Source organism: Takifugu flavidus, chromosome 12, assembly GCF_003711565.1.
Source record: "Takifugu flavidus isolate HTHZ2018 chromosome 12, ASM371156v2, whole genome shotgun sequence".
Lineage (NCBI taxonomy): Eukaryota > Metazoa > Chordata > Actinopteri > Tetraodontiformes > Tetraodontidae > Takifugu > Takifugu flavidus.
In genome coordinates, this window is record NC_079531.1 from 2,565,577 (window position 1) to 2,579,754 (window position 14,178).

A 14,178-nucleotide genomic window follows, 5' to 3' on the forward strand; every position below is an offset into this window, starting at 1 on the left:
GTGTGCAAATCAAAACATATGGCATGCTATTTCTTGCATACTTTATGCCACAGGTACCTGCCCCCCTCGAGGAATTTTGACGACCAGGCTTCCCTTGATGTTATCCCCTTGGGCCTGCACATTTACAAATTCTGTCAGGTAAATAAAAGTTGGATATAATCGCATTGAAAAATAAAATAGAGGATAAATGGGGTATCAAACAGACATCCCCAGGGCAGGCTGCAGCACAGAGGATGTGAGTCAGTGAGGATGAGTGCGTTTTGAACATATTAACTGTGTTTCAGTCATCAATCCATGAACCTGCGTGTGGCCTGTTTAGAAGAGCCAAGCTGCTGCCTCCCAAAAGGGGGGCCACCGTGCAGCGGGCACGGGCACGCTGCCTGACTGCACCTATTTGTCTGGACTAACAGCACAGTGATGCATCCGCAAGGATAAACAAGCTCATGTTCTTGGTTCTGGATCATTTGACTCATTGCAACTTCCACTCGCTCCTGTCATGAGTGGAAGTCTGAGCGATCTGTTTAATCTCCCCAAATATGATTATGCAAAACACATCTAACAATCATAACCTGCAGTCCCCTGTTAGTGTGGTGGAGGCATTGTTGTAGCAGCCAGAGCATGTTAAAGACAACAAGAACAAAAAACAAACCCAAAATCTTCAGCACATCTAGATTCAGCTAGTCTTTAGGAGCTGAAGATTATTGGAGCTAGTTTGGGGTGTATTGACGATGAAGTGACGGGGGGGAAGGCACTGTGTAACGCAAGCAGATGGCTGCCTGGACATTGTGGCTGGAGATTGTGTAGATAATAGCAACATTAGTCTGCTGGGAAGCAACATTATGCTCAAGGTCAATGGAAGCTGAAGGATGGACGATCATAATGGCTCCTAATGCCAGAGTCCTGGAACGCGGTCTGCTTCCTTTAAGGATGTTGGGATGTATGAACTCATTTATCTACATGCTGCCATTATATATGTTCATCACTTGATTTATCAATAATGGGCTTCAAAGGAGGGGGCAGTTTGCAAATAGCAGTGTTAAAAGCAACATTTGCTCTCATTAAATGGAACTCTCAGAGGCTGTTTTTGTGACCTTGTCACATATCCTGTGTGATGATATTGAGATCGTGTCATTAAATCAACTGTGGCTCCTCTGTGAAAGAAATTGGTTACTTCCCTTTTGTCCTGTATCAGGAGACAGATGCAAACTTATTTATGAACATCATTGCTTGTCAAATCCATCAACTCTCTGAGAGTTTGGTTTTATTACAGTTTTGGACACTTTCACGGAACCTATTCGCTGTTTCGATATAGATTTTCTGATTCTGACAACAGGGGCCGTGGCAGAGCATAAACATAACCACAGCAGAAGCATTTTTGAAGTTATTGCACACTTCTTCTCTTTTATCTCTTCAATTCTTTATTTTTTTCAGTGGCATAGTTGAAAAATGAATATCAATACAGAAGGGGAAAAAAAGACCTCACACGTCCCCATAAAAAGCAAATAAATTACAGCAATTAAAACTGTACAAAATGAGTTATTTATAGCATCATTCTCAACTAACTAAAGAACATGTGTGAGCATTGGCAACGAGGTTCAATGTCTCTGAGTGACTATTTACATTGAAGGGTGTCTGATTAACCAATGCCTCAACATGTCATTAGTATTGTTTGCAGCAAACTCAAAGGCCATAATGGTGATCCTTTTATTGTTTTTTCTTTTCTTTTAATGACAACAGAGTTGACCAATGGAGAAGTTAATGTCAGACAACTACTTCAGTAACAGCACTAATATCAGTTAACATAGTGTAGTAGTCAAAATCAATAATAATAATAATAATAATAAAACGCCGATTTAGACCTTTTCCCTCAATTTTCAACAATTCATTACGATCCCTGTTTAAAAAATATAATGTGAAAATAATTACATTAACATGTAATGCATGTAGAATAAAGGCTTTTCCCAGTGTCTCGTTTTTCTGAAATTGAATAATTGATACATTATTTACACGCCATCTGGCAAAACAACGTCTCCAAATAGGAAAACAAGTACATATAATAAAGCTTGTGGAATAATTTAAATACTGCATTTTCAATATACAAATTGCAACGTTTCAGGAAACAAATGATTCCACAATGTTCACCAACATTCACTTTAGCAAAGTATGTTACAGCAATATCCACACACGAAGCATAGTTACCCAACACAAGTGAACATAAATAATGGACCCCCACAATGTCCCAGTCAGTTAAGATCAAACATCGATCGCGACCTGAAATGAACTTCTCTTATCAATGATTATATCAGGAAGTGTACAATATCTCCATTACCTCTTGGACAACATCGTCATCTAGACTCCGGGTTGAATCCTGAGACAATAAACAGCTGATGTTTTCTTCCCTTCCATGTTAGTCCTCAGACTTTGTGCTTTAATTTTCTACCTTCGTGTTCACTGGTACAGGTTTAACAATATGACTGAAAGCTGAGAAAACATAGAGGCGGTAATATACAACACACAATGTTAAAAAGGTGTTCCTTTGACCAGGAATGACAGAGATTGTGCTGCGAGTTTTGTAACATCATGTGTTTTATGGATAATGTGGAATATGGCTATGATAGGGTAAAGACCATGGCAACATTCCAGATCTGTTTATTGATTCTGTTCTTTAATTTTTTTTGTGTGTCATCAGATTTGTAAACGTATCTCTAAAACTGTAAGACTGCGTGATCAAAAAGGTAAAAAATGGCGACAATTCCCCATGTTGACATCTGTGCAGAGGCTGAGCTGCATGCGTCTAAAGATTTCCAAATCAAAATCTCATAAGTGATGTGGACATTTGTCTTTACCGCTGTGGCTGTAATCAATTAATTAATTAATGCCTTATTATGAAATTGTCCAAACAGGATAACCATAGTATTCCAGGTGGTTTTCCTTGGTTTAGCGGGAAGGGGACGACCCTGCTATCATCACACGCCACACGTGCAGTGTTTCACATCTGCCTCTGAAATAACATTTAAAATAAAAAAAGCCTGAATAATAAAAGGACAGAGACTGAACAAAACAGCCATATGGACATCTCCGCATCCGTAAAATTTGCCGGTCTGTTTACAAGCACTCATCATGACATATGTTCCTCTTCGACAGTGCTATTATTTTTTACACGTTTACAAATCTGATTTAGTGTTAAGATACAGCAGTTGCACGTTTCTCCACTCACAATCACAATTAAATTTACTGCAATAATGCCCAGTTTAAAAGAATCATTTTCAAGTAATGGGGGGTGGGGGGGCAAAGAAAGCAATTGTTTCTATGTTCAGAACGCAGAACAGTAAGGAAAGATTCACTGTCCATTTGGTTTGAGTATATCTCTTCATTTCTGAACTTGAAAAAAGTCTGCAAAAGCTATAGAACAATACGGTAAGAAGAGGAAAATGTTATTGCAAGTGATAAAATAGAAAAAAAGCGAACAATTTGGCCCATAAAAGTGAAACATTGGAATGAATAGGGTTTAGCGTGAGTTCAAAAGAAGTGCACTGTTTTCAGCAAGAGGCTCGAAGGGGCCTAAAGATGAAGACAAACAGACCAGGAGAGAAGGAAACCAGGTCATGTACTGTAGTAACACTGAGGCAGTTTAAAATTGCATTTCTGCTGTCAAAAAGTCAAAAGATTTCATGACACAAAAGACAAAAACCCTAAATGAAATACTCTTTCTTTTCCTCTGCATGCATGTGGTTCCCCTCGGCATTGATGATGGCTGTGTCCGCATCCGGGGCGTCCTCTGCCCCTTTGGCCTCATGAGTTAGATAGGTGCCTGCAGACAGACAGACAGAGAGACAGACAGACAGACAGACAGACAGACAGACAGACGAGAGACAGACAGACAGAGAGAGAGAGAGAGAGAGAGAGAGAGAGAGTGATCACCCTCCAATTTAATCTCGCCAAACAAGAAAACGTGTTTGAGCGGCCTCGTTTTACCTTTATGTCTGGCTAGATATCGTCCAAGAACTATAATCAGACACAGCGTGATGAAGACTACGACGGCGACAACTCCGCCAATTAAAGCGTGATCCGGTCCATGTTGTCCTAAAGCGTTCGGATCTGAAGGGACCAAAGGGAAATGCGAAAAAGATTTACGTTCAAATCTGTTAGGCGACTTTGTTGCTTTATTTTAAAAAGGCAAACCTGGTTGTTAAACAATACAACGTCAAATACAGCTTCTGCCATACTTAGAACGAGCCCACATTGCTCCTTTGAAGTGCACAAATGAAGGAAATTCAACTCAATTCAGTTTATGTTTATTTATATGGTGCCTGTCACAATCAAAATTCTCTCTAAGCGCTTTACAGCAACCCAGCGACTGACCCCCCCAACAAGCAACAGTGGCAAGGAAAAAGCTCCCCTCTAACAGGAAGAAACCTGGAGCAGGACCAGGCTCTCATGGGGGGGGGGGGGGCTCCTGCAGATGGCAGTAATCACAGAAAATATGACACGTATTTCTCACAGCAATAGAATGATGCTATGAGTCCTCCATAGTTCTAAAAGACAGTTCTCTTTTTTTAAAAACATGGTTGGTGTTACAGTGTTAATAGCCCGGGTCCAATACTATTGTTGAAGATTTTCAGCTTTATTAAACAATTATTATTTAACACAAGGCATCTCTCGCAGGAGTGAGATGGTTTCCCAAACAGGAGTTCGCCTTTGTCTGGCCTGTAATAAATTGTGACTCTCCGGTGCAGCTCACATGCTCTCATTATCTCAGGCTGATGAATGGATATGACCTCTGTTCATTATTACAAAGTGACTCTAGGACATTATGACAGGGATATTTCTACAAACCTCATTATATGCACATGTTACTGTTAGGCAGTCTTTGTTTTCAGCCGCCCAAAGTGTGTTGAAAGGAAATATTTCTGAAGCATGCGGTTCATTTTGCGCCATGCAGGACAGAATCTTAGTTTTGTTTCTCCTCAGGAAGTCACCTGTAGGCGTTTCAATTCTGCGGAAATTATGCCGAAACAATTTGGTTGTGTGTTGACTGATAGAATGATCTGTACAGGTGACTCCGCTGTCATTATGTGGCACAAACGGTTTTCATAGAACAACAGGCTGCTGCATGCTGCTTAGCGGGAATGAGATTACTCTTCCCAAACCCAACTCAAAACACGTCTCCAACTTAAAAAAAAATACATAGAAATATAATGAGAACTCTGAGCCACGCTACAAACGATACATCAAAGAATTATTGTTAAAAATCCCCTTTTATCACACCAGTGGTCACACTGTATTAAATTCAAACTCTCACAACACTATTTTGCTGCATTAAGAAACCCATGAAGAGTTTATGCAGCAACGTTTGCAGCCACTGACGGACCTGTGGGAGCTGCTGGTGTTAGCAGAATGAACGTCCATGCACGGATGTGGTTTAACTCATGCTGTGAGGGTGCGCGTGAGGTAGCCTCAACCCCGATCCAGATCCAACCTCGCGCAATGTAATCGTGGCTTGTGATAAATATCTAGAGATATTTACCTGTCGTAGGCTCTGGGAAGTCTTTAGCTGTTGCCATGGTTGCAGACAGTGACAGCAAAGGGAGATGGGGGAAGAACCGTTTAAAAAAAAAAAGTTTCCACAAAAAAAAAACCCAAAAGAAACATGAACGCTTAATAATGGCTCGTTCTCCTGACAGTGTGGAGATTTGGTGGGGAGTTAAGATCAGAGCCAAATGCTTTAACTGGAGTTCAAAGAAACTGTAAGTAGCAGCGCGTCAACCAGCGCACGGACAGCTTTGGTCTTTATGTTTTATTCTGCAACGTTTCTTTTGAAGTTTTGTGTACAGCTCCTTCGTTTTAGTAGGATTTCATTTTATACAGTAAAAAAAAATGTGTTTGGCAAAACCAGACAGCAGGTGATGCACAATGACAGAGACAATAAAAACCAGCAGGTTTGAACTGTCTCTGGGAATTCTGCTCACATAGTGGCTGAGAAATCATACAAATGGCACCATGAAAATCTCACTTGAACTGAGGGAAACACATGGAACATTGGTTTGTGATTAATATCATTATTAAAATGTATTCACATGTGTTCTTAGTAGTCTGATGAAATGGTAGCAACCATTCAGCCTGAGAATAAAAATACAAACACACTCATGTTCCATTTTATGCTCCTGCAAAGATGCAAATTTGTGCAATAGGTTTGCGACCAGTGACTGATGGGGCGGCGTGCAACTGCTCCGATGTAAGCCAACAACATTAATACTGTGGGAAAAGACAGAAGCAGACACAGCATCCAAATCAGCTGCTAAATCAACGCTGTTTCAGCCTAAACTGCAGTGGTTGGCGCGTGGGTCTCCCACCCTGTGGTCAGCTGCATCTCTGACTATGTGGGGAGGTGCCATGGAGGGGGTGATGCAACTGTGAGTGCTTATAGTCGATGTGACATGGTCGAGACAAGCAGAGAAGAGGCAAGAAAGGAGAGCTGGAGGGATTAAACGTGGAACATTAAGGTGAAGATGTTGGATAATGAAACAATGGGGAATGAAACTAAATCTTAGCAAAGCTCGACAGCGCTCCCAAGTTTTGCCCACACTGGGGCTTGAACCGTCAACCCTGCAAACAGGTATCTGTAACCCTCCTCCAAATTAAAAGGGAACTATCTTTTGCAAAATTGAAATAATAATGGGTTAACAGATAACTTCCTCGATGCACATGACACAGATGGTATTAACTGTGTTGACAGTATAGCCTCCAACTGTTTATTGGGCGGCTTTGTTCAGGAAACTGAGATAAGAAAAGAACAGATGGAGATGTCATCCTTTCCTCATTATCTCCCAAGAGAGGATCCAAAAGAATCTGCTTCTGAAATCATACAAAGTCACTGGTGTGCATCCATTAACTAGTTGTGAGTGTGAATTTATTTGTTCTTTATTCTCTCAGGCACTCAACTATTTGAATTACCTGAGCTTTCTTTCAGGTGAAACGCACAACCTTTCATCCTAAAAACCTCCTTGGTTTATTTAGAATTAAGAAAACTGTAGAAGAAAGACTCTGTAAAGACTCTTTTTATACTGTACATATACAGTATATGTATGTGTGTGTGTGTTCTTGCACTTGCCAACATCTGCATTCTACTACCAAAGTGAGGACATTTTTAGGAAGTAAGGTCATCGGGGGCTATTGTGGTTAGAGCGAGGGGCTGGAGAATGCGTTATGCCTATGGAAGTCCTCACAAAGATAGAAGTACAAAGATGTGTGTGTGTGTGTGTGTGTGTGTGTGTGTGACAAATTAATGCCTTCTTGGCTGCATCATTACTTGGTCACTGTCATTATTTTTGGAACTAATTTGCAGATGTTAGAAATTAGCAGAGTTAATGGAAAGTGATGACAAGATTCACATTCTTGTTTATTACACGTTCGACCCAAGAAAAACGAAGCAGAGCTTTCTTTGCCAAATATTTCATGTCCAGTGTCTCTTTGTTTTCTGTACTCTGTGTTCGGCATCAACATGGACCATGGCGATGACAAGGACAGCTGTTACCTACCGTAGACAAACAGTATGTATTCTGCAGTACTGGTCCCCAGATGGTTGCTGGCCTCGCAGCGATATGTGCCATTGTCTGTTTTGTTTAGCGTGGTTATGGTTAATTCCTTGCCCTCCACGATCATACGCTCAATATCTGGCAGCTCTCCTCCATCCTTGGACCACAGGACCAGGTCTGGTCTGGGGAATAAAGAACAAACTGTTCTTGCTTTTTGCATGTTGCAGCATGACTCGGTGTCCTAATCAAGCATTATATTTCAACTGAAACTGCTGCTGACAGACAGGGTAAACAAGTGTGACCTTACATCGGGTTGCCCGTAGAAACACACTCCAGTTTGAGGTATTGTCCTTCCTGTGGAATAATCAGTGAATGCTTGATCTCCAGATGGGGCACATCTGGGAAGAGGAGATACGAATTACAAGAGTTAAGTGATTACTGAGTCTTTAAGCCAGTGTACAACAATATTTAGTTCTCCTCCAGTTGGGCAGATCTTAGCTTTAGCTTGTGTCCCAGTTCTGCTTTGGTACTTATCACTTACCTGCAAACAGATCCCACACTAATCCTGAGCAAATGCAAAGCTACACCTCCGGGCATAAATGTGCTATCCAACCTTCTTTTCCTCCTCAGTGCTAATCTTAGACCAAATTCAGCTTTGCATGGCCTGTATGAGATGGCTGCACTCACAGTGGACCTCCAGGACCTCTGTTGTCATGTAGGGGTTGGGCAGAGACTCGTGCTCCACACTGCAGGTGTACGCAACACCGTCATCCCATCTGTCCACCTTGAACTGCAGGGTGCTCCTGACTGTGAAGGATTTTCCTGTCGCGTTCACATGTGTAGTGCCTGCAAAGAGCCACGATGTCAGCCAGGAAGCAAACGGGGCTCCAAAGAACTTGTGAAGTGGATCCTAATGATGACTCTACTCATCAAACCAGGCGAAACGAGAAAATTTAAATGACGTTAAAATGAATAATGGTTTATTTGTCTACAGTCATTTCTCCTCTTTAAAGAGGCTTATTACCTCCAACGCTGTAATCCCCATCTGGTTAGATCATCTCTATCCACCTGTTTCTCCCATAGATCACAAAATAAGATCCTTAATCTCTAATAATATTAGGTATTCTCTCAAGAAAATCTAAGAATATTGTAGTTTTACAAGAAATAAAAGAGTGCCTGTATTAATGTTTAATAAAACCATTAGACATTCATAGGCTTGACCTTTCTGTCAATATTCTCTAGTTTATTCAAAATCAACCAGGGAAATTTGCATAATTGACAGGACAATTCAAAAGACATCTTGTCATTTGCTTTCTGTCTCGATTCACCGATCACAGATCCAGGAATCATTTTGAGGAATGCAGATTTCAGCTTTAATCTCCTTACAAAGTGCAATGATTCAGTCTGTTTGATAAAAATGTAAATCAGCCCTCATTAGGCACTGTAGTTTACTTTGTTGTTGAGCATCATAGAGGGGGCGGGCGGGGTGGGGGGGTGTTATTCCTCAACAGATTTCAATTTGAAGCTTAGCTGTCAACCAGCAGCACCGGTACAAATTATTTGACACTGGTTGACGGATGTGTTGTGAGATTTGCACTTCTAGGTGCTTTTGATACCAAGTGTGGGAAAACAAATCATGAGAGAACAAAGAAAAAAAAAGAAGTTTGACACGCATTTGCTCGTACATCCATTGCCTTCATTATGCTTTGTACGTCAGTCCCAGTGGGGACACGTTTGATTGACAGCAGACGGTGGAGGCAATGTTCCACCGCAGAAGAACCAGTGGCAAAACATGGTGCTCCCAGCTACACACAGCAGCACCTGGAAAAGACTCGGATTTGGAGCGCCGATTGACACTTCTGCTTTGATACTTTGACATGGAAATTAAGCCTGCCAGTCTCTGCTTTCTTCTTTCTCTCTCTTTGACCTGTATAAAACTTAAACTGCATGTATAATGAGAACTCTAATAAAACACATTTGATACACCAGGTAAGGTCAGCCCCCACCAAGGTTTTTTTTTTTAGTTTTTATTTTCACCTGTGGGCAAATAGCGGCAGATCCCCGTGAGAGAGAGCGAGAAAACCCTGCACATTTGTTAATTTCTGTTTAAGTCTGTTCGGTTTTGTCAGTTAGCTCTTGTGTGTTTTTTTCGACTGTTTTGCGTCTCCCTTGTCGTTTGTTGTGTGTGTTCTCCTTTCTCATCCAATTACACTACTGCCTCCTGCCTCGCGCTAATTGGCTCCTCCCCTTCCTGATTTATTTAAGCACACTTCCTCTTCCCCTCTGCGTGCGTCTGGATATAACATCATTTTCCTAACGTTTTATTTCTCGTGGATTTGACTTAGATAAAGCTCTGTAACACTTTAAGTGTCATAGTTTAAGTGTCATAATTTAAAATAAAATACAAACGGATTAAACTCCAGACTGTCTCATTGGATACATTATTAACGCATTATAAAATACATGATTTCATCAAAACAAACATTTATAGCTTTGAAAAGAAGCAAAACACATCTTAGCTGACATTTAATTTCATATCAATTTTGAGATAATTGGATTCATTTTGACGCTGCTTTGATTTCTCAGAGAAAAGACAATGCCGTCGTATCTTAACGCTGTCGCTCGTATCAACAGAGCACAAGTCCTCTTCTGCCGATTATTCTAATGTGCTGTGTCGCTGTTTTGATACAGCCTAACAATATTTGGACACGTTCCAGTGACGGCAGCAGTGCTGGCTGAAGCCCAGTTAACCCCGGGGAAGAAGAACAATGCAAGGAAATGAATGCAGCAGCTGACTGACTTGACATTCATGTACCAGAGGATGCAACGCTCTATAAAATCCACACCGCGCGCTTACCTTGGACTTCCTTGTCATTCCGGAGCCACTGGATTCTGGCAGCCGGCTTACTGCCTGTTGTCGTGCATGTCAGTGTGATTATGTCACCCTCCATGGCAGGCTTGGTGAATCCTGTGATTTCGGGTCGTCCTGGAACTCCTGTATTTTCAGACGAATTGTTTTAAAAAAAAAAAAAACACTTCAAACCACAGACATTCTGACTTGGCGTTGATGCCAAGGAATCCACCACCTCACCTAGAACGGTGAGGAAGGCTTTAGTGGTCTTGACAGGCATTGTAAAGAGGGAGCAGGTGTACTGGCCCTCATCTGACAGGCTGATGTCGTTGATCCGGATGGTCAGCTCCTGCGATGACGCTCGCACCAGCTCAATTCTGTGGTCCCTCAGAGCTGTATCCACAAGGACAACACGAAAATTACACATGGCAAATTGTACCACCAGCGGCTTTTACTCCTCTTATTCAGAGTCTGTGTGAAAACAAGGAATACCAGGATGTGCTGAAGCACGGGAGCAGAAAGGATTACAAACATAAGATATGGGATTCATCTCTATTCCATTGATTTTTTTATAGTTACCCTAGTGTCATGCAGCCTTAGAAAACAGCGAATTAATTCAAAATAAATCGGTTCAAATAGATGATAGATAGATAGATAGATAGATAGATAGATAGATAGATAGATAGATAGATAGATAGATAGATAGATAAATAGATTTTTTCCATCGTTGCTCAGTCAGATGTAATTAAATGCATCTAAAGCTAAAACCAAGTTGACAAGGGTCTCACCACCTGCCATCTCTTATACGTTGTCAAATTCAGGATTAGCTGCCTTTAGAGGCAACCGAGCATGAAAGGCAAGAAGGAAAGTGGTCTTCATGGGATAGATTACACATACTTAATGATCTCTCCCTGCGGGGCTTGGCAGCGCTGCCCTCTGGACGCTTGTTCGTCTGAACTAAATTGAACTTTATTAAGCTGCACTTCACAGGGCGAAGAAATGTAGGTGTTTGTTGGGTTTTATTCAGAGAAGAAGACATCTCAACTTCATCTGCTTGTTTACCTTCAACAGTCCTCTGTTAAGTGTACTCGGGAGAGAAAGCGGGATGTCATATAGAATTGAAAGTGTTCGATGACCTTGATTCATTTGCTAATTACTTTTCTTTTTTCTCATTCCAACCTTTGGCTATAGAATGCACTCATTGTTAAATCAGTTTTTCACACAACGCAAACCACACAAGAGTAACACACAGGAGAAATACCTGCAATTATGAACTTAGAGAAAATGAAAAGCAAGCCTCAATGTTCCACTAAACAACGCAAACTCCTCATAATGTGCAATAAGAGTACACACCATGAGAGACGGAGGCCCATAGAGGTTTGGAGAAACTTAATAAAGTGTATTCTGAACGGCCCCAGTCTTTGTTGTTCATCATTTAGTGTGAAAATGCCCAGAGGCTCCTGAAGACAAGAGGAAGGCCTTTGGTGGAAGGATGCAATCGAGGTGACGGGGTCCAAGAAAACAAACATACAGAAACTCAAAGATTTCCATATCTTTGAGTTCTGTACAGACGGAACCAGATCAAAGCTTTAGACAAGATGACATCCAGTACTTCCCCTGACCCATATCTGTGCCTGCTATATGGAAAAGAGAAAACAGGAGACATGAAAGAGTCAGACTGACTCTCCTTGCTCATAACCTTGTGTTCCTCTACTCCTCAACTCCTCTGAGATGTTGATAAATGTTCTGCTTCTTGGCCAGGAGGGATTTGATGAGGAAAACAAACATCCTTTGGTTAAAATAATATCCTTCCCTTGATAGAAACAAGGAAAAACTGAAAATCAGCATTTTCAGACTAAAAGACACCCTAAAATCACTCACTACCACAGTGAAAACAATTAATTGTGACAAGGAAATAAAAATGACGCAGTTTAACATCTCAGAAGAGTACGAATGCGCACATCTGACAGAACGAGGGCGGGTCAAAGAACACCGGCAAGTGCGAACTCTGACTCGAGCAGCACAAAGACAGGAAACCGCAGTACCAAAACCCAGTCCAGGCTCAGGCCCAGATCGTGGGCAGATTCATCACAACCGAACCTAAATGCCAGCAGCTGACAAAGCTTTTTCTCCCAGGTGCTTTAGGAAATCAATGTGATGAAAAGGTCCATTTCCCCGAAAGCATAGATAGCTCCCATGCTGTTCATTCGACTTAAGATGGAGCATAAATCTGCACCCTGACCTTGTGCAGGCTCCAGCCTTGCAGCGCGCTGGCTTAATGTGCAGTACGTCTCCTTTGATGGAGGCCTCACCAAGGTTGTCTCAAATCAGTAAAACTGACACCCCGGGGTTCCCCTCAGGGCACGGCACACTACTGCTGTGACCCTTTTGATGCAAAGGAATGTTTGTTTCCTCGGCAGTCTTGGCACCACAGAGCATGTAAGATGTCTTTTAAGATGTCCCCGGAGCATTTGCCCTGGACGTCCCTCAACTTAGCCTCGACAGCCTATGTATATTTTGGAAAAGGGAACTGAATCTAAATGTATTACGGCCAAGAATTAGATTGCGAGTGAGAAAAAAAACAAACTTTATCGCACTCCGCGGTCCGCCTGTGTAACAGGAAAGAGGGCTGGTATTATTAACTCTGTCCTCAGATAAAAGTGGAAACTGTGATTGCACTCATCATATTCCAGCGTTCCTGCCTAACAATGAGCTGCACACGGGTGTTAACCAAATGGCAAGAAAAAAAGAAAAGAAAAAATCGACTGGCCGGATAGAGGCTGTATTTTTACACTGATCCGCTTCATCTCTGAAACAAGTTCCTAATGTTTGGCCAAAATACATGCGCATGTTTTCCCCACTTGACAGCTTTATTTTTATTTTTTTTAATGTTGTCTGGAATCATTTGGAGCCAGTTCTGGAATGTGAAAGCACGAGCTGTCCTTCAAGAAAGAACACGGTGCCCTGGTGTATTCTCCAGCCAGGGGCTTCGCTCTTTGCAATTAGAGTGTTTTTGGTATTGGCTGTGCTCGCCCAGTGACTGTGTGGGTGATTCTGCAAGTGTTCCAGGGCTACTGTTGCTGGCAGGGGGGCTCTTTCCCACCACACATGTGGCTGCAATTAAGAGAAGGAAAGGGCCTTGTTCCAGAGAGCAGTGTTACTGCCTCTTAGAGATCCCGCGGAGCAGATGCCGCTCACTATGGATTCATTTTCACCACGGAGAGCAGAGAAAGAAAGAAGTAGGAAGTCTTCCCACAAAAAATAAGGTGGAAGTCCCTCAAAAACTATATTAAATCCAATCGTGGCACTGAATTGCGTTTCTGTCAGAGTCTTTTGTGCCTTAAACCAGACACGAATTGTGTCTTACATCACAATAAATGGATTTATCTCCTATAATCACATTAATAAATTGTCCTTTTTATCCAGCAATAATTTATATCCAACTGTCCAATATGCCACAAGCTCTATTATGTTTGACTCAACTCTGTGGAATGACTTATGACAGAATAGCAGGTTCGTATTTCATTAAAGCCGGAGGTCACCCACTACTTTAAAAAGTCCATTCGGCCAAGGAAAAGATTAGTGGTGGCCGTGACGGCCTTTGTGCATTTTGTTGTCAGTAAAAACAAAATGAATAAAACACTTGTAGGAGCAAAGCTTAAAACATTCATTCCAATAACCTTGAGCTTGTTTTCATGCCGTCTTGAATACAACTTGAATACAACTATAACTAATGCTCCTAATAACTTCAGGACTACTACTACTACTACTACTACCGGTACTACTACTACT

The 14,178-nt window shown here is 41.6% G+C and overlaps 1 protein-coding gene across 3 annotated transcripts in view; it reads right to left on the bottom strand.

The window, feature by feature from the left end:
- Positions 1-1,392: 1,392 nt before the first annotated feature.
- Positions 1,393-14,178, bottom strand: part of LOC130535077 (cell adhesion molecule 2-like) — a 61,895-nt gene continuing 49,109 nt past the window's right edge. For 2 of the 3 annotated variants that reach the window (XM_057049903.1, XM_057049901.1), the window contains 8 exons: positions 10,627-10,779; positions 10,393-10,530; positions 8,223-8,381; positions 7,843-7,933; positions 7,539-7,717; positions 5,528-5,554; positions 3,976-4,098; positions 1,393-3,811 (listed from right to left, as the gene is read on the bottom strand). In XM_057049903.1, coding sequence (XP_056905883.1) covers positions 3,693-3,811; positions 3,976-4,098; positions 5,528-5,554; positions 7,539-7,717; positions 7,843-7,933; positions 8,223-8,381; positions 10,393-10,530; positions 10,627-10,779 — 989 coding nt within the window. In that variant the 3' untranslated portion in view covers positions 1,393-3,692. The remainder of the gene's footprint in view (positions 3,812-3,975; positions 4,099-5,527; positions 5,555-7,538; positions 7,718-7,842; positions 7,934-8,222; positions 8,382-10,392; positions 10,531-10,626; positions 10,780-14,178) is intronic. The other variant, XM_057049902.1, reaches the window with a different exon arrangement.